We start from the raw sequence: 23,825 nt of genomic DNA, 5'->3' as shown, positions 1-23,825 counted from the left end.
CACTATTTATGTCAATGCTACTGAAAACTGGAACTTCAAAATCTTCAAAGAGGACAAACACAAGTGTGTTGTTTGTGTGCCACAAAGATGCAATGGGTGGACTGTGGTTTCAGAGTGCTGAATACTGATTTCATGCAGAAACTACATTTTTGACGTCATAGTTAATGAAACTCTTTTAAACTTGTAGGTGGACACACATTCAGTCGAAGGGAATGTGCCACACGAATGTTGCTTGAAGGCATCGTAGAGATGTACAGCATGGAAACAGATCCTTCGGTCCAACCCATCCATGCCGACCAGATATCCCAACCCAACCTAGTCCCACCTGCCAGCACCCGGCCCATATCCCTCCAAACCCTTCCTATTTATATACCCATCCAAATGCCTTTTAAATGTTGCAATTCTACCAGCCTCCACCATTTTGTCACATCTTGTTTTAATACTTAAAAATCAGCGAGTGCTTTCAATAGAAAGATGCATCCATTATGGGTCTATAAAGGTGTCTTGGAATGAAAATATTATTCATGGCATTTCAAGGGATTTATGAATTAAATTCATCGTCTTATTCTTCAGAATCTGTGCTCTTGCTGTAGACATAATAACACCAAAACAGACTTCCTGGAGTTTGGTCATATGGCAATTCCTCTGCTAATGCCAGACATGCTTGTTATTTTGTTATCATTGTACCTGCAGTCTAAGTCTCCTTGTCTGAGGATGTTCTCACTATAGAGGGAATGTAACAAAGATTTACCAGACTGATTCCTGGGATGGCAGGATTGACGTATGAAAACGGGCTGGATTGGTTAGGGCTATATCCACTAGAGCTTTGAAGAATAAAGAGGTATCCCATAGAAACCTATAAAATTATAACACGGCTAGTCACAGAAAATGCAGGATGGATGTTCTAATGAGAAGGGAATCTACAATCAGGGGGTCATTGTCTTAGATACCTGGTATTCTCTGCCACAGAAGGTTGAAGCCAAAGCATTGAATGTTTTCAAGGAATTAGATGTAGTTCTTAGGGCTACAAGGATCAAAGGGTACAGGGAGATGTGGGAATAGGATACTCAGTTCAATTATCAGCCACGATCATATTGAATGGGTCAACAGGACTTGTCACATTGCTGTTTTAGAATCTCCAAATGCGATCTGGCTGTTGTATTTGTTTACATAGCAAGAGACAGTGAATGCCAAAGTTAATTCATTTTGTGGATGTTACATCAACACCCTAAAGCTTTAGGAGCCAAATGAGTCTAAGTATGGATGTGAACTGTAATCTTTTGAGTACTCAACAGGAGCAAATAGGCAAATAGGCTGGTGCAAGGAAAGCTTAAAAACTGATGAGAGCAGAGTAGAAGAACCGAATGGCTTTCTATTTTTCCTCCAGTGAAGTTTTTAATGGGTATACATCAACATATTATGTTTTAAAAATATTGATACTATATGTGTCACAGGTAATTTCTTGTTTCTACATTTAAAATAAGTGAAAGAAGTAATCAAGTAAAAGCTGGATGTTTAGAACATGTTTATTAAAATGTGTGTTGGTTTACAAATGCTAAAAACAAAGTTTTTACAATTACCAACAATAGTTATTAACAGAAGAATATCTGTACATTACTTTAAAGTCAAAATAGATACATTTCAGAGCATAAAAAAAGCAAAATATTCTAACATTGTTTTGAGTTCAGCTGAACAATGTACTGACTAGCGTAGTTTAATTGTTTTGTTAAAATTAGTATTGCTAACCCAAAAGAACAGTACTGTTCACTTATCCAAGAACACTGATCAAATAGTTGTAGACAGAACTATAACATTTACTTTTAGGTCTATATAGAATTAAATACACAATTCTAACCCAAACATTTAAGTTGAGCTATAATACTGTTAAGATAAAAAGACTGATTTTTCTCCTTCATCTGCTTAGTGTAAATTGGCAAAACAGATACCTTTTACGGAACCTGCATTTGTTTCATTCCACTGAAGTGAAAGAAATGACAACTGGTGAAGAACAATTTATAAAGGGCATGTGATTCACTATGCCAGATTATCTAATAACCTGTAAAGCTAATAATCCACCTCTTGTAGGTGAAATTACTTTCTATACTGAACTGTCTAGTTTAGAGCAATCTTAACACACTGTTCCACTTACTGGATTTGCTTGAAAGCAGTAGACTTTGGCTTAAGAATTGTTACCCCTTACATTTCCAAGAATTCAGAAACAGGTACATTCAACTGATCACTGTTAAAATATTCAGCCAAAATGCATTGCACATAGCTTATTTCAGATCATTTTTATCCTTTCCTCAAAAAAATGTTGATCACAATGTTTAATGCTGTCTATGGGAATTTGCTGTGTGAATAATGGCTGTTTAGTGGACAATGTTGTGATTACTTTCGGAACAGTCAGACGGGTATAAGCTTATGAGCACACTGTTTCACTTTGAAGGAAATGACATATGCACCTGAAAAAATAGGAGGTCCAAGGCAGCCTGAAATTGAGTTTAGGCCTCATTAATATTAATTAGTCAAGATGCAGGAGCTTACCATAGCAACTTGACCATTTGATGAAATTACTTTTCAGTCACTTTGCAGTGAAAGACAATGAAAGAAATGAGGATGGTGCTGAGCTGGAAGTTTGGACTGGAGTAAGCTGGGGGGAGGGGAAATGAGAGTGCTTTAGGGAACATCTCCGGGATGCCCGCACCAATCAACCCCACTGCCTCGTGGCCCAAGATTTCAACTCCCCCTCCCACTCTGCCGAAGACATGCAGGTCCTGGGCCTCCTCCACCACCATTCCCTCACCACCCGATGCTTGGAGGAAGAATGCCTCATCTTCCGCCTTTAAACACTTCAACCCCAGGGCATCAATTTGGACTTCACCAGTTTCCTCATTTCCCCAAACCCCACCTTATCCCAGTTCAGCACCATCCTCATGACCTGTCCTACCTGCCAATCTTCCTTCCCACCTATCCGCTCCATCCTCCTCTCTGACCTATCACCTTCATCCCCACCTCCATCCACCTATTATACACTTGGCTACCTTCTCCCCAGCTCCACCCCCTCCCATTTATCTCTCCACCCCGGAGGTTCCCTGCCTTCACTCCTGATGAAGGGCTTTTGCCTGAAACGTCGATTTTTCTGCTCCTCGCATGTTGCCTGACCTGCGGTGCTTTTCCAGCACCACTCTAATCTAGACTAAGGTAACCATGGCTGAGTCAGTTTAACTTTGCATGCAATCCTACCATCATGTCATCTGTTTTTGATAATTCAAGAGCATTACTTCTACTGCTGCATTTGTTTGATAACAGTAATGCAGAATGATGGATGTGTGATTTAAGAACTCTATTCAGGAAACACTTATCAAACAATTTTTAAGCAGTAAATTTGCACCATATTCATCTATTCCAAGATAACATGGATTTTCACAGAAAAACACTGTCAACGAGTTTCAAAATGTAAAAATCTAAAGCAGTTAATTTGTGACATGTAACATTGATTAACTTCAATAAAACAATAAAAGTAATAAAACTTTATTAAACCACCAATCAGCTGTTCAACTGGAAAATGTTTGGTGACTATTTAAAAGCAGAAAATAATAGAAGTTACACAGTAATTCTGGAACTATTTACAGGCCTAAAATGGGCAAGTATATAAAATTTGAAAATGAAGTTAAAATAACGTTGCATCTGAAAATAAGTACTATAGACTATGCTGTGACCAATCAAAAGCTTCTATAATTCAGATCCTGAACATGGTGTGTGGAAATACTATGGCAGTCTGTTAATGTGTTTACATTTCTTACATGTTTGTATGTATGCATAAATGCATTTCAGTTCTCATCATAAATGTCCAATTAAGCTTTAGTGTTTTCATCTAGAACAACATACATTAGGAAAGTACCATTAATGTAACAGTCCCCTTTGTGCGCTTCAGGATACCAACAGCTTCTTCATGTGTCACACCCTCAAGGCTTTGTCCATTGACAGCAATTATTTGATCTCCACGTTTCAGTCGTCCATCTTCAGCAGCTGCCCCCTAAACATTACAACGTCTTTAGATTTAACAGTGATAGTACACTAATAATAATATGGCAACTGAATGATCTTTGCTGTATATAGCTTAACTTTGGTTCCTTGCAGTTGCATGAAAATTCATACTTCACAAGTTAAGACCATAAGACAAAGGAATGGAAGTAAGGCCATTCGGCCCATCGAGTCCACTCCGCTATTCAATCATGGCTGATGGGCATTTCGACGCCATTTACCCGCACTCTCCCTGTATCCCTTAAATTCTTACGAGATTAAGAATTTATCAATCTCTGCCTTGAAAAACATTAACGCCCTGGCCTCCATTGCGCTCTATGGTAACGAATTCCACAGGCCCACCACTCTCTGGCTGAAGAAATGTCTCCTCATTTCCGTTCTAAATTGACCCCCTCTAATTCTAAGGCTGTGCCCATGGGTCCTGGTATCCCCACCTGAAGGAATCAGATTCCCAGCATCCACCCTTTCTAAGCCATACATTATCTTGTAAGTTTCTAATGGATCTCCCCTCAACTTTCTAAACTCTAATGAATACAATCCCAGGATCTTCAGCCATTCATCATATGTTAGGCCTACCATTCCAGGGATCATCTGTGTGAATCTCCACAGGACATGCTCCAGTGCCAGTATGTCCTTCCGGAGGTGTGGGGCCCCAAAACTGGACTTAGTATTCTAAATGGGGCCTAATCAGAGCTTTATAAAGTCTCAGTAGCACATCGCTGTTTTTACATTCCAACCCTCTTGAGATAGATGGCAACATTACATTTGCTTTCTTAACCATGACACGAACTGCCAGTCAACCTTTAGAGAATCCTGGCTGAGCACTCCCTGATCCCTTTGTACTTTGGCTTTATGAATTTTCCGCTGCAGCCGGTGTGGCCTCCTCTATATTGGGGAGACAGGCCGCCTACTTGCGGAGCGATTCAGAGAGCACCCCTGGGCCACCCGGACGAACCAACCCAACCAACCTGTAGCACACCATTTCAACTCCCCCTCCCACTCCACCAAGGATATGCAGGTCATTGGACTCATCCACCGCCAAACCACAACAAAGCGACGGTCGGAGGAGGAGCATCTTATCTTCCGACTGGGAACCCTCCAACCGCAGGGGATGAACTTGGACTTCACCAGTTTCTTCATCCCCCCTCCCCCCACCTTGTCTCAGCCGGATCCCTCCAGCCCGGCACCGCCTTCCTGACCTGCAGTCTTCTTCTTGACCTCTCCGCCTCCATCCTACTCCGACCTATCACCCTCACCTTGACCTCTTTCCACCTAGCACATTTCCAACGCCCCTCCTCCAAGTCCCTCCTCCCTACCTTTTATCTTCTCCTGCTGAACACTCTCTGCTCATTCCTAAAGAAGGGCATGTGCCCGAAACGTCGAATCTTCTGTTCCCTAGATGCTGCCTGACCTGCTGTGCTGTTCCAGCAATAAAGTTTCAATTTATGAATTTTCTCCCAGTTTAGGAAATAGTCCGTGCCTGTATTCTTTTTTCCAAAGTGCAAGACCTTGCATTGCTCACACTGAACTTCATCAGCCATTTCTTGGACCACTCTCCTACACTGTCTAAATCTTTCTGCAGCCTCCCTACCTCCTCAGAACTACCTGCCTGTCCGCCCAGCTTTGTATCATCGCTAGAATACCTCCAGACCCTTCATCCCGATCATTATTATATAAAGTGAACAGCTGCGGCCCCAACACTGAAACCTGCTCACTTGGAACACCATGGGCCCTCAGCTTACTTAGCAGCCTCCTGTGAGGCACCTTATCAAAGGCCTTTTGGAAGTTTAAGTAGATAACATCCACTGGGTTTCCCTGGCCTAACCTACTTGTTACCTCTTCAAAGAATTCTAACAAGTTTGTCAGGCACAACCTCCCCTTACTAAATCCATGCTGACTTTTTGTTCTAATCCGACCCTGCATTTCCAAGAGTTTAGAAATCTCATCCTTAACGATGGATTCTAGAATTTTACCCATAACCGAGGTTAGGCTAATCAGCCTATAATTTTCCATCTTTTGTCTTGATCCTTTCTTGAACAAGGGGGTAACAACAGCAATTTTCCAGGATTTCCCTGACTCCAGTGATTTTTGAAAGATTATAACCAATGCCTCCGCTATTCCTTCAGGCACCTCCCTCAGATCTCTAGGATGTAGCCCCTCAGAGCCAGGAGATTTATCGGCTTTTAGATTAGATTCCCTACAGCATGAAAACAGGCCCTTCGGCCCAACAAGTCCACACCGACCCTCCGAAGAGTAACCCACCCAGACCCATTTCGCTCTGACTATGGGCAATATAGCATGGCCAATTCACCTGACCTGCACATCTTTGGACCGAGGGAGGAAACCGGAGCACCCAGAGGAAACCCACGCAGACACGGGGAGAATGTGCAAACTCCACACAGTCGCCCGAGGCGAGAATCGAACCTGGCATCCTGGTGCTGTGAGGCAGCAGTGCTAACCACTGAGCCACCGTGCCGCCCTTGCACTCTCTCTTTTGTAATGGCCACCATACTCAACTCTGCCCCCTGATTCTCCTTAATTGCTGGGATATTACTCATGTCTTCCACTGTGAAGACTGACAAAGTATTTATTAAGTTCTTCAGCTACTTCCTGTTCTACCATCTACCACTCGCCTTCCTGTGTCAATTTGGAGTGGTCCAATTTCTACTCTTGCCTCTCGTTTGTTTCTTATACATTGGAAGAAATTTTACTATCATTTCTAATATTACTGGCTAGCTTACCTTCATATTTGTACCTCTCCTTCCTTATTTCTCTCTTTGTTTTGCTCTGTTTGTTTTGTAGTCTTCCCAATCTTCTGATCTCCCAGTGCTCTTGGACACTTTATAGCCTCTCTCTTTTTCTATAATACATTTCCCGACTTCCTTTGTCAGCCATGGCTGTCTAATTCCCCCCACCCCCGATGATCTATCTTTTTTTTGTGATGAACCTCTCTACTGTGTCCTCAATTACACCCAGAAACTCCTGCCATTGTTGTTCTACTGTCTTGCTCACTAGGTTTTGCTTCCAGTCGATTTTTGTCAATTCCTCTCACATGCCCTCGTAATTACCTTTATTTAACTGTAACACCATTACATCTGATTTTGCCTTCTCTCTTTCAAATTACATCTGATTTTGCACCATTTCTGTAATATATTCAAACAGCATGTTGCCAAATGTAATTAAGAATCAAACTTCTGCAAATATGGTTTCATAGTGCTAGATTACTTCAGTAGCATTGCAACATACTTAGTCACCATATCTGTGCCCAACAGTGAGCGCTGACAAGTGATTTGAAACTACAGGGCATTATCACACTCTATCTTCAGTCCCCCTCCTAACCTATACCTTTGAGTTAACTCGACTGAAATAGCAATGGAATTCCTGGTTGATTCCCTTCACCAGCAATCACTACCAACAGAATCAAGCTAACCTTGATATTAATCACTGCTCTAGAAATTTAAGTCAGCTGCCTCTGAAATGCCCTGCTCTATGTGTTTGATTTGGAGGTCCTGTTGCAGGATCTCTGCAACTGAAGTGAGGACATATTTGCCAAGAATGGACAGGGGAATAAGAGGTCAGCCTCTTCAATAAAATAGGCCCAGTAAGTGAGTAACAGGAGTGTGGTCCCTCACATCCCGGGAAGTACTGGACAATGAAGGGTACCCTGTCGGTTACAGCTGTAAAACTGCTGAAAAGCTACGCCATGTTCTTCGCACCCTGCAACACATTATCAATGAGGATGAGCACCTCGCCAAGACCTTCCCTACATCTCCACTTCTCACCTTTAAACAGCCATCAAACCTCAAACAGATCATTGTTTGTAGCCAACTGCCCGGCTTTCAGGACAATAGCATACAACTTTGTCACAATAGACACTGCAAAACGTGTTAGAGTGTGGACATGGATACCACCACTACACGTGGGGACACCTCCCACCACGTACGTGGCAGGTGCTCATGCGACTCAGCCCAACGTTGTCTATCTCATACGCTGCAGGCAAGGATGCCCTGAGGCATGGTACATTGGCGAGACCAAACAGAGGCTACGGCAACGGATGAATGGATACCGCAGAACAAACAACAAACAAACAGATAGGAGTATTCCCTCCCAGTCGGAGAACACTTCAGCGGTCCGGGACATTCGACCTTGGACCTTCGGGTGGCCGTCCTCCAAGGCGGACTTTGGGACAGGCAACAATGCAAAGTAGCCGAGCAGAGGCTGACAGCCAAGTTTGGTACCCATGGGGATGGCCTCAACTGGGACGCTGGGTTCCTGTCACACTACAGATGACCCCCACTGCACTGTACACAGACACAGACAGACACATACCGTCTCTCATATACTCATACATCACTCCCACACACACCCTCTCACAGACTTAAACCCCTTTACACTCTCACACATACACACACCCTCTCACAGACACTCATAACCACCCCACCCCACCACACCCCCCCCAACACATACACATATAAGTTTGTGGGGTGAATTTGTACTTGCAGAATTACATTTTACTTTGCTCAAAAACTGCATGAATCCATGCGAGATTCTGTAAATCCGTTTTTTAAATTAGAATCAGCCTGACCATTGTGGCACAGACAGCCTCCCAGGGAATTAACACCTTCGATAGCTTATCTGGCCAACATGACACCAATTGTTAAAGTGCACTTGAGAAGATAACTTTTAAAAAATGTTTTGCGATTTACATATGAAAGAACTGAAACCATCATGGTCATTCTAAAAGATGAGACTTAACAAACAATCTGGGTCTTTTTTAATATATAATTTCAGTTACATCACTCTGTAAACTTTTACTATTAATTCTTTGTCTTACAATCGTATTCTCCACAATCACCTGATGAAGGAGCAGTTCTCAGAGTAAACCTATTGGACTATAACCTGGTGTTGTGTGATATTTAACTTTGTACACCCCAGTCCAAGACTGGCATCTCCAAATCACTTCTGCCTGTAGACCCTGTTGGGATCTTGCTTCTGTTAAACTGGAGCCCTGTTCCTCCTCTCTATTCTGTGGAGTGGAATCAAATTGAGGAGATAGCAATTGGCATTGCAGCTGGTGATGCTCCTGGTGCTGTTTCTGCTCAGTTAGCTTCTCAGGGGTCCAAGGCAGAGCTGCATAAGCTCTGCAGTGAAGGGTGACATCAGGAATAGTCTGAAGTGACTGAAGACGGGCAAAGTGACTTCCAAGACATTGGAAATTATCTTTTAGTGAAAGAAAGCACTCTCTTACATCAGCCTCTCAGTCAGGTGTAGTTGCAGCTGCTCAGTTCCACTGGAGGAGGAAGTAATTGCTGGCTGTCACAGTCACAATGCTAGGTCAATCTCTTTCCAAACTGACAGCTCCACAGAGATTTGCTGCTTGCCTGCAAACCTGCCTTGACTAAACCAAGATGGCGGGGGGGGGGGGGAATACTGTCAGGTTTATTGCTAAATGTCACTTTTAAGACTTTAACCCCCTGCCTGTACCTGAACTCATCTCTTGCTGGCAGTTGAAATTGTGATCTGTGCTTCATGATGGTTTAATGATGAACTGAATTAAATAAACATGCTCTGAAACTGTAATACAGGCATGCATACAACTGGCAAGAGTTTCAAAATTCAGACATCTTCGCTGTTTCATTACCTTCACAAATACTGTCTTCACATAAATAGGAAGATCTCCATGTGGACTGCCATATCCACCAACAATACTAAAGCCCAGTCCATCAGCACCTCTGTCCAAAGTAATCGTTTTATATTGTGGAGGCCTGAAGGATAAGAAAAACAATGATGCTTAGTATTGTACATTTTTCCTGCAGCCTCCTGCTTGTCCCCACCCCACCACATCCAAACCTAATTTATAAAGTTTCGTAATTTAATGCCTTGGTTGCCCTGTCCATTTCTTGGGAGGAATTAATACTATAATCAAATTCCAATAAACATCAGTAAGACTGAATCAAATGCCTTAGGTTTCTAGGTCAAACCCCTGCTCCATCATCAATGAATCCATCCTCTCCCTAGAATAGGGGTTTCCAAACCATGAATTAAGACTCCATAATGTAGAATCACACAATTCCTAACTCTAAGGACTAGTCTTCTACCCCACCCAACATATCATCCTCAAACACGTCCGCCAACTCCAAATAGACCCCACCAGCAGAATGTCTTCCTCTCCCCAACTCTGTGCATTCCACAAGAACCATCCCCTTCGCCACTCTTTGATTCACACCACACTCCCCACCATTACCCCACCACTTGTACCTTCCCCTACAACCGTAAAAGATGCATATTGGCACACCACCTTCCCCACCTCCATCCAGGGCCCCAAACTGTCCTTACAGGTGGAACAGAGGTTCACCTACATGTCCTCCAACCTAGTTTACTGCATCTGGTGCTCCCGATGTGGTCTCCTCTACATCGGTGAGACCAAACATAAACTAAAGAAACGTTTCACTGAACATCTCAGCAGGGCCCATAAGGGCCAGCCTGACCTCCCAGTCATCGCCCATTTCAATTCTCCTTCCCACTTCCTGTTAGAGATGTTCATCCTTGGCGTCTTCCATTGCCACAGTGAATTAGACTGCAAATTGGAGGAACAACACCTTATCTTCTGCCTGGGCAGCCTTTCAGTCCGGAAGACTCAACATTGAGTTTCTCCAATTTCTATCCATCTCCCAAATCCCTTTCCAGCCCTGCCTCCTCCTCTCCATTCCACCTACTGACCCTTCCTTCCAGCTACAAATCGGATTCATTTCTCCTATCGACCAACCAGGTTGTACCCACCACCTGTATTCACCTATCACTACCTCACCATTCTGTCCCTCTCCCCACCCCTCCCTTCTTTATCTGCAGCTCTCCCTACCCTCACCTCTATTCGTGAAGCAAGGTTATACCCAAAACATTGATTTCTCTACCTCCTGATGCTGCCTGGCTTATTGTGCTGTTCTAGTCTCTTACTTGTCTACTTTGACATTCTGCAGGCAATCTTAATAAATAAACTAGTATTGGTGACATTTGTCTTTCCCAGATCCTTCAAAATGGCATTTGATGTTAGTGATTTGCAGCATGAGTGCTGTTTGTTACAGAATAATGAGTCAGAAATTGATAAGCCAGTGAAATACTTTGATTCATAGAGGTCCACAGTCACTGAAAAAGGTCCTTTGGCCGATCAAATAATCTCATTTTCCTGAACTCAGTCCATAGCCTTATATGCCTTGGCATCACAAATGTACATCTAAATACTTTTAAAATGTTATAAGGTTTTCTAACCCTACCACCCTCGTACACAATGAGTTCCAGATTCTCACCACCATCTGGGTGAAAAGAAATTCCTCACATCCTCTCTGAACCTCCTGCCTCTTACCTTAAATCTTAGAAAGTCAAAGAAAGCACATGCAACATGCCTTAATAACTACCACCCAGTGGTTCTGACCTCTATAATCATGAAGTGCTTTGAGAGGTTGGTCATGACTCACATCAACTCGAGCCTCCCAGTCTGCTTGCAATTTGCCTACCGAAGTAACAGGTCCACAGCAGACGCCAGTTCCCTAGTCCTGCATTCATCCCTGGAACATCTGGACAACAAGGACACCTATGTCAGACGCCCACCCATTGACTATAGCTCCGCCTTCAACACAATAATCCCTTCCAGACTGATCTCAAAACTCAGGTCTCAGGTCTACTCCTCAGCTTCCTTATCCAGAGACTGCAATCAATGAAGATAAACAACTACACCTCTTTCATGACAAACCATTACACGGTTGCCCTCCAAAGATACATTCTCAGCTGTCTACTGCACTCCCTATACACCTATAACTGTGTAGACAAATCCTGAATGAATACCATCTACAATTTTACTGATGACACCACTGTGGTAGGATGGATATCAAACAACGATGAGTCAGAATACTGAGAGGAGATAGAGGGCTTGTTGTCATGGTGCACTGATAACAATCACTGTCTCGGCAAGACAAAAGAACTGATGATTGGCTTCAGAAAAAAAGGAAACCACACCTCCACCTACATCAATGGAGATGAGGTTGACAGTGTAAAGCTCCTCGGAGTGATGATAACCGACAACCTGTCCTGAACTTCCCACATTGATGTGATGGCAAAGAAGGCACAACAACGTCTCCTCTTCCTCAGGCAGCCTAGGAAATGTGACATGTCCATAAGGACCTTCACCAACTTTTACTGATGCACCACAGAGAGCATACCATGTGGGTGCATAATGGCCTGGTACGGCAACTGCTCTACCTAGGACTGTAAGAAACTACAGAAGGTTGTGTGTGCTGCCCAGACCGTATTGGAAGCCATCCTTCCATTCCAACTCCCTCTACGCTTCTCATTGTCACGGGAAGGCTACCAACGTCAATGATTCTCACCCTCGTAATGCTCTCCTGCAATCTCTTCAGTCAGGCAAAAGATACAGAAGCTTGAACACATGCACATGTTCAAGAACAGCTTCTTCCCCACCGTTATTCGACTGATAAATGGACTCTCTAACTTAAATAATGTCGATCTTGTAATCTGTATGTTACACTCTGCCTAAGCACCCTACGATCTGAATGTCTTTGCTTGGATCATAGAGTCATAGAAACGTACATTACGGAAACAGACCCTTCGGTCCAGCTTGTCCATGCCGACCAGATATCCCAACCCAATCTAGTCCCACCTGCCAGCACCTGGCCCATATCCCTCCAAACCCTTCCTATTCATATAACCATTCAGACGCCTTTTAAATGTTACAATTGTACTAGCCTCCACCATTTCCTCTGGCAGCTCATTCCGTATACGTACCACGCTCTGCGTGAAAAAGTTGCCCCTTAGATCTCCTTTATACTTTTTCCCTCTCATCCTAAAGCAACGCCCTCGAGTTCTGAATCCCCCCGACCCCAGGGAAAAGACTTTGTCGATTTATCCATGTCCCTCATGATTTTGTAAACCTTTATAAGGACACCTCTCAGCCTCCAACGCTCCAGGGAAAAGAGCCCGAACCTATTCAACCTCTCCCTATACCTCAAATCCTCCAACCCTGGCATAATCCTTGTAAATCTTTTCTGAACTCTTTCAAGCTTCACAACAGCTTTCCAACAGGAAGGAGACCAGAATTGCATGCAATATTCCAACAATGGCCTAACCAATGCTCTGTATAGCCTCAATATGACCGCCAACTCCTGTACTCAATACTCTGACCAATAAAGGAAAGCATACCAAACACCTTTTTCTTTATTCTATCTACCTGCGACTCCACTTTCAAGGAGCTATGAACCTGCACTCCAAGGTCTCTTTGTTCAGCAACACTCCCTAGGATCTTACCATTAAGTGTATAAGTCCTGCGGAGATTGCTTTCCCAAATTGCAGTCCCTCGCATTTAGCTAAATTAAACTCCATCTGCTACTTCTCAGCCCATTGGCCCATCTGATCAAGATCCCGTTGTAAACTGAGATAACCTTCTTCGCTGTCCACTACACCTCCAATTTTGGTGTCATTTGCAGACTCACTAACTGTACCTCTTATTTTTGCATCCAAATCATTTATATAAATGATGAAAAGTAGAGGACCCAGCACCGATCCTTGTGGTACTCCACAGGTCACAGTCTGAAAAAGAACCCTCGACCACCACCTTCTGTCTTCTACCTTTGAGTCAGTTCTGTATCCAAATAGCTAATTCTCCCTGTATTCTGTGAGATCTAACTTGCTAACCAGTCTCCCATGGGGAACCTTGTCGAATGTCTTACTGAAGTCCATATAGATTACGTCCACTGCTTTGCCCGCATCAATCCTCTTTGTTACTTCTTCAAAAAAACTCAAAGAAATGATTTCCCATGCACAAAGCCATGTTGACTATCCCTAATTAGTCCTTCCTTTTCCAAATATGTGTACATACTGTCACTCATGACTCCCTAACAACTTGCCCACTACTGACGTCAGGCTCACTGGTCTTAGTTCCCTGGCTTGTCCTTACCACCTTTCTTAAATAGTGGCACCATGTTAGCCAACCTTCAGTCTTCCGACATCTCACCTGTGACTATCAATGATACAAATAGCTCAGCAAGAGGCCCAGCAATCACTTCCCTAGCTTCCCAGAGTTTCTAGGGTACACCTGATCAAGTCTGCTTACTATGATCTTGCTGTATTGCTCGTAAACAAAGTTTTTCACTGTACTTAGGTATATACCGGACTATAATAAATCAAAATCAGTTAAATCTATGCACCAATTATTGATTCCACCACCATGGGCAAAAATATTCATTTCTCTCTACCCAGCTACACTCCTCAGAATACATCTCAATCATGACTCCGTACTTAGTCTTTTGCTCCAAGGAAATAACCACAGCCTATCTAATCTGTAACTCTTCAGCGCAGGAATAATCCTGGTAAATCACTTGTATACCAGCTATAGTGCAATTTTCCTAGAATGAGAGCTGCACATAATACTAAAACTGTGACCTAATAAACATTTTATATAGTTACAGGGTAACCTCCCTGCTCTTAAACTCTCTGCATTGGCTAATAAAGGCAAGTATATGACATGCCTTCTTTATCTACCTGTCCTGCAACCTTAGGGGACCGGTGGAAATACAAACCAAGGTTCATCTGATTCTTTGTGTTTCTCAGGGTTGTTAATCATGTATTCCCTTGCCTAGTTTACCCCGCCCAAGTACATCACCTCACACTTGTCCAGATTGAATTCCATTTCCCACTGATCAGCTCATCTGACCAGTCCATCTATATTGTGCTGTAATCCAAGGTTATCCTCCTCACTACTTATATTACCCTAATTTTCATATCATCTGCAAACTAACTGATCAACCCTCCTACATTCAAGTCTAAATCATTTACGTACACCACAAACAGGAAAGGTCTGATCCCTGTGAAATGGAATGGAATGTTGGTTCTTATTTCAAGTGGGTTGGAGCATTAGAGTAGGCAAGTTTTATTTCAAATGTACAAGGTGCTGGTGAGACCACATGTGGAGTAGTTTTAGTCCCCTTATTTAAGGGAAAAAAGTATCATTTAATTGAAGGCATTTTGATAAATGTTCACTGGTATAGAGGGGCTCTCTTTTGAGCACAGGCTAAATTGAGTTTAGAAGAATGAGCGGTGGATCTCATTGGAACATATAGGACTGTTAAGGGGCTTGACAGGGTAAATGCTGAGAGGCCATTTCCTTCAAGGGAGAGTGGGAGATCAGAGGGAATAGGCTCAGAATAAATGGGTGCCAATTTAAGACTGGGATGAAGAGGAATTTCTTCTCTCAGATAGTTGAAACTGCTTGTCACAGAGCTATGGGGGCATTGTCCTCGTGTATATTTAAGGTTGACATAGTTAGATTCTTGATCAGTAGTGGATTAAGAGTTATGGGGAAAGGGCAGGGAAATAGATGTGTGGGATGTTGGATCAGCCGTGATCCTATTGAATGGCAGAGCAGGACTAGCTTAGATTAGATTAGATTCCTTGCAGTGTGGAACAGGCCCTTCAGCCCAACAAGTCCATACCGATCCTCCGAAGAACAACTCACTCAGACCCATTCCCCTACGTTCACCCCTGACTAATGCACCTAACACTACAGCAGTTCAGCATGGTCAATTTACCTAACCTGCACATCTTTGGATTGTGGGAAGAAACCCACGCAGACACGGGGAAAATGTGCAAACTCCACACAGACAGTTGGCCCAAGGCAGGAATTGAACCCGGGTCCCTGGCTCTGTGAGGCAGCAGTGTTAACCATTGAGCCACCGTGCTGCAACTTTTTCACACAGAGGGTGGTGTATATATGGAGCAAGCTGCCAGAGGAAGTGGTGGAGGCTAGTACAATCACAACATTTAAAAGGCATGTATAATACTCTATGGCTCAATTGCCTTCTCCTGTTCCTATTTCTTACGGAACCCCAATGGTCACAAAGTTTCAGGCATCAAAACACGCCTCGACCATCACCCTTTGCTGTTCAAATGTTTCACCTGACATTTATCTGGATTGAATTCTATTTACCACTGGTCAGCCCATCGGCCACTTTCAGTTGGAAAAATACTCCTCAACCATCACCCTCTACTTCCTGCCACTCAGCCAATTGTGGATCTAAGTTTCTAAACTTCCTTGATACCTTCATTATCAATCTCCCATACAGAACCTGATTAAAAGCCTTGCTCAAGTCCAAGAAGACAACAGCAAATGCATTGTGTACCCCTTTGAAAAATTCAATCAAAATATAACAATTGCCCTGCCTGAATTTTCAATTTCTCAGGCAATTCCCTCAGACTCAGGCCATACATGGTCCTGATGTGCAACTCTAGTCTATACTACTCTACAGTGACTATTTGGCCATTAGAACATCCAGGTCCTTGTATTGTATTTTAAGAGAATAATCCTCCTTCTAAGGTATAGTGTGTGCAATAAGTCCAAAATACTCACCCTAGGTCATCATGAAAAATGCAGCTTGCTGTCAATCCTGAGACAGAAAGTGTAGTCGTAGTGTGCTCCTGTTGCTGATTAGTTATCACACTAACATCACCACCTGCAACCACCTAGAAACAATTGTTTACAGCTGGATTCAGAAAGCACAGAGATGCACGAGAATTTTAAAGATACAACTGTTAAAATTAATGCGAGAATATTTTGACAGATCAGAATCAGAAATTTAGATGAATTCACCAAACAAATAAAATATTAACAAATGGCAAATACCCATTGAATCACATGATGCTTTGTCATACCTGTAATTCAATATGACCTGTAGCATTCTTCAGCATGCTTACAGCCTGGGAGTGAGTCAAGGCTTCTGTAGGTTTTCCACAAATACTTAAAATTCTGTCCCCAATCTATAATTAACAACACAGGATTAAAATCAGTTGCTTTGACAGGTAGTTGACATATCTCTTGGACTGAAATCATATTAAAGATACATATCTCAAACTTCTAATATGTGTAAATTACCATCAGCAGACCAGATTTGCACCATCAATTGCCCATAGACTAAGGTTAGTAAATTCTGCACTCAGACGTGGATTGATTTTTAGTGTTCAAAGATTATAAAAGCACTATTCAATTTCTTTTGATACAAAACCACAAACCTATTTATAATATTCTCATTAGATTCCTGGTCATTTTTAAGGTGATGCAGAAAGGCAATGGGATGCCATCATTGGAGGTGATCATAAATCTCAACTTTTAGTGTACTTGATTACCTCAATCTGAAGTTAACAGTCATTTTGAAGTCAAAGCACACCTGGAATAGTTGAGCAGCAACTTGACAATATCACAAATCAAGGTTGATACAGGGAGAATTAGCCATTTGGATACAGAACTGGCTCAAAGGTGGTGGTGAAGGGTTGTTTTTCAGACTGGAGGCCTGTGACCACTGGAGAGCCACAAGGATTGGTGATGGATCCTCTACATTTTGTCATTTACATAAATGATTTGGATGCAAGCATAAGAAGTACAGTTAATAAGTTTGCAGATGACACCAAAATTGGAGGTGTAGTGGACAACGAAGATGGTTATCTGTTGCAGCTGTACAGGACATTGGTTAGGCCACTGTTGGAATATTGCGTGCAATTCTGGTCTCCTTCCTATCGGAAAGATGTTGTGAAACTTGAAAGGGTTCAGAAAAGATTTACAAGGATGTTGCCAGGGTTGGAGGATTTGAGCAATAGGGAGAGGCTGAACAGGCTGAGGCTGTTTTCGCTGGTGCATCAGAGGCTGAGGGGTGACCTTAAAGAGGTTTACAAAATTATGAGGGGCATGGATAGGGTAAATAGGCAAAGCCTTTTCCCTGGAGTCGGGGAGTCCAGAATTAGCGGACATAGGTTCAGAATAAGAGGGGAAAGATATAAAAGAGACATATGGGGCAATCTTTTCACACAGATGGTTGGTACGTGTATGGGCTGAGCTGCCATAGGAAGTGGTGGAGGATGGTACAATTGCAACACTTAAGAGGCATTTGGATGGGTCTATGAATAGGAAGGGTTTGGAGGGATATGGACCGCGTGCTGGCAGGTGGGACTAGATTGGGTTGGGATATCTGGTCAGCATGGACGGGTTGGACCGAAGGGTCTGTTTCAATGCTGTACATCTCTATGACTCTATAAGTTAGCCTGCTGTAATCTGTTAATGCTAACTATTCATTTTGAATGATTTTACAGTCTATATAAGTCATTGACTTTTATATACTGACATTCAATTGTAAATTTTTAGAGGATGGGCAAAGTTGTGCTGCAAATTGTACAGTGAAATATTTTAATTCATTTCAACAATGCTTTTTGTACACACAAGGGTGTAACCGTCTGAAAAGGTTAATTCTGAGAAATGGCTTAAGCACTCCCATTATAATTATGTCATGTGGGCTTTTCGACAGAACAGTTTAGGGTTTCAAAGGAGTAAGGTTCTCCTTAAAGTCTGTTTCACAATAGTTATCATATCATTGCAAACTGTAATTAGTTGCTAATATTTAAAAAGTTTCTTATTGTTCAATACTAGTGTCTCTTCTAGTTAGACCAGTAAGTGGTTTTCCTATATGATACTTGACCAAACAGGCTCTGTAGATAATTACACTTAAGAGAACAGTGGCAGAAAACACATTACATGATGAAATACAGACTTAGCTTGATTGTATGAACAACAGATAACATAAAGATCAATTATTTCATAAAACAAAGTTCAAAGTACAGAAAATAAGATATCTATTTGCACAATGAGTGAAGTAAAACAGAGAGTTGAAATCACACACAGTTGAACATGATCCTGTGGTGTTATTTATGTAGAACGTAACTCATTACACCATAGATAGTTGAGGGGAAAACAAGAGCATAAAGTCAGAAGTAAACTCTGATTGAAACCTAACACTGCATATACGTGGCATTTTAACAAATCTGGTTTTAGATCATTTTACTTTACTGAACACGACTCTTTATGCTAAATGTTCCAACAAAGATATTTAATCAATAAATACAGAATGGAATCTTATGAATAATTTCTTAATAAGTAATCAGCCAAAATTCTAAACTTACCCGCAGTTTCTGGGTCTGGGCTGCTACTCCATTTGGCTGCATCATTGCAATAAAAATGGGGACATCTCCAAGAGGACTACCTACGCCTCCTGCAATGCTGATTCCCAGCGAATCAACAGGCCCCTATGGTCAACAACACCACATGAAATTCAGAGGAAATAAAAATACACTGTATTTTCATTTACAGGTTTGAAATGGTTTGCAACATTATTATACTGGATTGTTCTTGCTCTGTAGCAGAGTTATGTTTGCAGATCGCATTTGACAACTATCCCTTTTCTCTCTTATCTGTAATAAATCTTTTGAATTATGCTCATGTACTTTTACTTATATTATTACTACAACTATACTTAACTACTGCAATGTGCATTCATAGTGCTCCTTCAGAGGAACAAGGGACATTTGAGAACGAATGAGGAGAATTAAAAGGTCACTGAAAGTCAGAAGCATATTTTAAATTTTAAAAGATACGAGATATTACAGACATTTTTCAAATGACCTCCTACTTGGCAGAAGGAATCTTATACTCTGTCTGACCAAAGTAGTTACTGTACATTCTAAAGTCTCTATGTCAAATAAAAGGCTCACTCTGCTATTTCTATAGTTTTACTTTACATGCAAGTACAGTAAATGTTATATTACAGGTAGACAATCCTTTATCCAAAATCCCGAAATCCGAAAAGCTTCAAAGTCCAAAGGTTTTTTTGTGAAGTTTTTTTCTCATTAACAAGATTGTTTGGTGTGCAAACAGTTAACCTACGTCGACACCCGCTCGATGCGTGTCACTCAGATGTGACGTGGCCCATCACTGGCAGGCCTCGATTTTCTCTCAAGGTCTGTTTTAGTCAGTGAGTGTGTTCCTCTGGTAAGATTTTTAAAAATTTCACCATCAAAACTGTCATTTATTCTGAAATTCAAAAAATTCTGAATTTCAAAAATCAGCTGGTCCCGAGCATTTCAGATAATGGATTGTGCACCTGTATCTGGTATTTATGAGAGGAGTGTGCCAATTGATTAAATATTCCAGATACTCAAGAGATTAGCATAATCAATGTAAAAACACACCAACTGATGGAAACAACGCACGGGGTATGCACATCATTGTTATACTTTATTTACAGTATAAATCAGAAAAGAAAATGCAATTTTGTCTTAAATAAAACTTACTGGCAAAAAGCCTTCTCACTTGTCCCCTCAACTGACAACTCAGACATTACAACAGATGTGATATGTGAGAAGTTGACTCAAAATTGAATAAATTGTTTTATTTTGTGTGGCCATTCAAATGAACAAGTATATTTACAGTGAGGTAAATATATTTTAAAAACTATAATAATTGGACAGAAATAATACTTTGCAGTATTTGAGGTTTATTTCTGCTGGTTCATAATGTGCCTGTTATAACAAAGTTTGCTGTACTACTTACTGTGTCATAAGGGTGAGTTTAGTAATGGAATAGAACAAAGAACAATCTAAAATAAAAGTTTTAAGCTGGAAGAGGGCCACCTTTACTGTGATGAGGGGAACTTGCCAAGGTAAGATTTAAAAGGACAAACTGTAACAGAACATTGAATAATCTTTAAGAGGAAATGTTTCAGGTGCAGGCTATGTACACTCACACAAGAAGGTAAAGAACAAAAACCAAGGTTCTTTGGATCGAGAAGCAGATACAAAGAATATAATAAAACTAAAAAAACTGCATGATACAAGTTAAATGAATTCTTCAAAAAAGAACCAAGTCAGATGCAGTAAGTTGAAAGAGGAAAAGAAAGGGAAAGCAGGCCTGGTCACCAGAAAATGAAGATAGAATGGCAGGTATCATAAAAGGGAACCCAAACATACAATGTACATGCCATTTACTTGAGTAAGTGCATGGAAACAGGATGGATGGGGCCATGAGTGCAAAATAAAAGTAAGAGAAGCTTAAGGCAAGCAAAGGCCTTAAGCTTCGTGAGTACTTTGTATCATCTATTACAAAGGAAGAAGATGCTGAAAACTACATTGGAATAAGCAGAGATGTTAGAAGCCATGGAAGGGGGAGAAATGATAGGGTATACCAAAAAGCTGGCTATGCTTAGAGTAGATACTTTGCTTAGTCCACATGGTTTGCTGTCCATATTGCTAAGAGAAGTAGGAGTAGAGACAATTGAAGGACTTGCTATAATTTCCATTCCTAAATAGAGAGGGGGAGATTGGAGACTGACACTTGTAGCACGTTTGTCAAAAGAATGATGCAATACATTCTAAGTAACCAGTCAGTTTAACATCAATATGAGGGAAGATTTCAGAAATAAGAATCACATGAACAAACTTAACAGGCATTTGGAGGGATTTAAATAAATTAAGGACAGCCAGCATGCATTTTTGGAAGATACACTGGGCTGAATCTCAGTGTTACTTAGACTAACTTTGAATTATGTCGATCCTTTAAGAGGGATTTCCAACCCAAGGCCTAATGAGATTTCTCACCATACTTTACCAAACACGCCTTGTTAACTACCTATCCTGTCCCTCACATCTAATTCCAGCTCCAACTTACCATGCACCATTCCTGAAACACCTTGCATCTGCTGAAAGACCAGCACGCCTTCTTTGCCATCTTTAAAAGGTTGATATGAACTTGGATAAGCACTGGCATTTCAAATCTGCCTTGATTATTGAATACATTGGAGAAGAGGATGATGGCATTGTGATTCTCTGACATGGATTTTGGCATCCTACCCAACCCTGGCAGTCTGGTGCGAAGTCACCTGAGTCAGCATCACCCTCGCTGTCTGGTGAAATGGCCATCAGTGCTGGGCCGGGGTCAATGAACCTCTGCTACGCCAGTTCATGCCACACACTTTTCTCTCTCACTCTGTCTGCTATTGCAGCCACCTCCTTGAAGGTTCGTACTCCTTCATTCATCCTACCTCCCACAACTAATTTAATTTAGATAAATGTGAAGTGTTGCATTTTGGAAAGGCAAATCATGGCAGAACTTATACACTTAATAGTAAGGTCCTGGAGAGTGTTGCTAAACAAAGAGACCTTGGAGTGCACGTTACTTGAAGGTGGCGTCCCAGGTAGACAGGTTAGTGAAGGCAGTGTTTGTTATGCTTGCTTTTATTGGTCAGTGCATTGAGTCTAGGAGTCGGGAGGTCATGCTGTAGTTGTACAGAACATTGGTTTGGCCACTTTTGGAATATTGCTTTGAATTCTGGTTTTCTTACTATAGGAAAGATTTTGTAAAACTTGTAATGGCTCAGAAAAGATTAACAAGAGTATTGTCATGGTTGCAGAGATTGAACTACAGGGAGATGCTGAATAGGCTGAGGTTATTTTCCCTGGAATGTTGGAGGCTGAGTTACAGAGGTTTATAAAATCATGAGGGGCATGGATAGGGTGAATTGCCAAGGGCTTTTGCCTATGGTGAGGGAGTCCAAAACTAGAGGGCATAGATTTAAGGTAAGAGGATAAATTAAAAGGGACCCAAGGGGCAACTTTTTCCATACAGAGAGTGGTGTGTGTGTTGAGAACAAGCTACCAGAGGAAGTGGTGGAGACTGGTACAATTACAACATTTAAAAGGCATCTGGATGGGTATATGAATAGGGAGGGTTTAGAGGGATATGGACCAAATGCTGGCAAATGAGATCAATTAATTTAGGATATCTGGTCCGCATGGATGAGTTGGACCGAAGGCTCTGTTTCCATGCTATACAGTTTTATGACTGCATAACATCTGAAAGCAAGTGCCAAAATTAGGATGCATACACACAATCTCTCACAGACTTAGACCTCTTTACACTCTCACACATACTCTCACCACCACCCCACCCCCCTCAAATACACACCCACATGTACGTATGCACCCACAAGTTTGTGGGGTGAAGTTGTACTTGCAGAATTACATTTTGCTCAAAAACTGCATGAATCCATGTAAGATTCTATAAATCTCTTTTTTAGATTAGAATCACTCTGAACATTGGGACACAGTCAGCCTCACACAAGGCACCTCACATTATCTGGGCCAACATGGCACCTATTGTTAAAGTTCACTTGAGAATGTAACTTTAATGAAAGTATTGGGATTTACATATGAAAGAACTGAAACCAACATGCCTATTCGAAAAGATGAGAGACTTAACAAACAATCCAGGTCTCTTTCAATATATAATTTCAGTTACATCACACTTTAAACTTTTGTTATAAATTCTGTGTCCTACGATCTTATGCTCCACAACCATCCGATGAAGGAGCAGCGCTCCGAAAGTTAGTACTTCCAAATAAACTTGTTGGACTATAACCTGGTGTTGAGTGATTTTTAACTTTGTACACCCCAGTCCAACATCAGCACCTCCAAATTAAAGAGGTTATATTAATACAGGTTGTTGTTGTTTGGAGGTAGGGCATTTGATGTTTTTTATATGGACTTTAAGCAGAAATGGAATCTTGTATGGGTCTCAGTTGGTGGAGAAAGTGAGGACTGCAGATGCTGGATAATACAGGTTGTTGTTGTTTGGAGGTAGGGCATTTGATGTTTTTTATATGGACTTTAAGCAGAAATGGAATCTTGTATGGGTCTCAGTTGGTGGAGAAAGTGAGGACTGCAGATGCTGGAAATCAGAGCTGAAAATGTGTTGCTGGAAAAGCACAGCAGGTCAGGCAGCATCCAAGGAACAGGAGAATCGATGTTTCGGGCATGAGCCCTTCTTCAGGAATGAGGAAAGTGTGCCAAGCAGGCTAAGATAAAAGGTAGGGAGGTGGGACTTGGGGGAGGGGCGTTGGAAATGC

At 41.7% G+C, this 23,825-nt stretch overlaps 1 protein-coding gene across 12 annotated transcripts in view; it reads right to left on the bottom strand.

Annotated features, from left to right (window-relative positions):
• Positions 1-3,126: 3,126 nt before the first annotated feature.
• LOC122562047 (multiple PDZ domain protein) overlaps positions 3,127-23,825 on the bottom strand; it is a 368,714-nt gene continuing 348,015 nt past the window's right edge. For all 12 annotated transcript variants that reach the window (XM_043714532.1, XM_043714569.1, XM_043714586.1 and 9 more), the window contains 5 exons: positions 19,051-19,173; positions 16,759-16,863; positions 16,457-16,569; positions 9,686-9,809; positions 3,127-4,036 (listed from right to left, as the gene is read on the bottom strand). In XM_043714532.1, the coding sequence (XP_043570467.1) occupies positions 3,890-4,036; positions 9,686-9,809; positions 16,457-16,569; positions 16,759-16,863; positions 19,051-19,173 (612 nt within the window). In that variant the 3' untranslated portion in view covers positions 3,127-3,889. The remainder of the gene's footprint in view (positions 4,037-9,685; positions 9,810-16,456; positions 16,570-16,758; positions 16,864-19,050; positions 19,174-23,825) is intronic.

This window comes from Chiloscyllium plagiosum, chromosome 2 (assembly GCF_004010195.1).
Source record: "Chiloscyllium plagiosum isolate BGI_BamShark_2017 chromosome 2, ASM401019v2, whole genome shotgun sequence".
In the NCBI taxonomy this organism is placed as follows: Eukaryota; Metazoa; Chordata; class Chondrichthyes; order Orectolobiformes; family Hemiscylliidae; genus Chiloscyllium; species Chiloscyllium plagiosum.
Note: the sequence above shows the minus strand (reverse complement) of the source record. Positions and strands in the feature narration are given on the sequence as shown.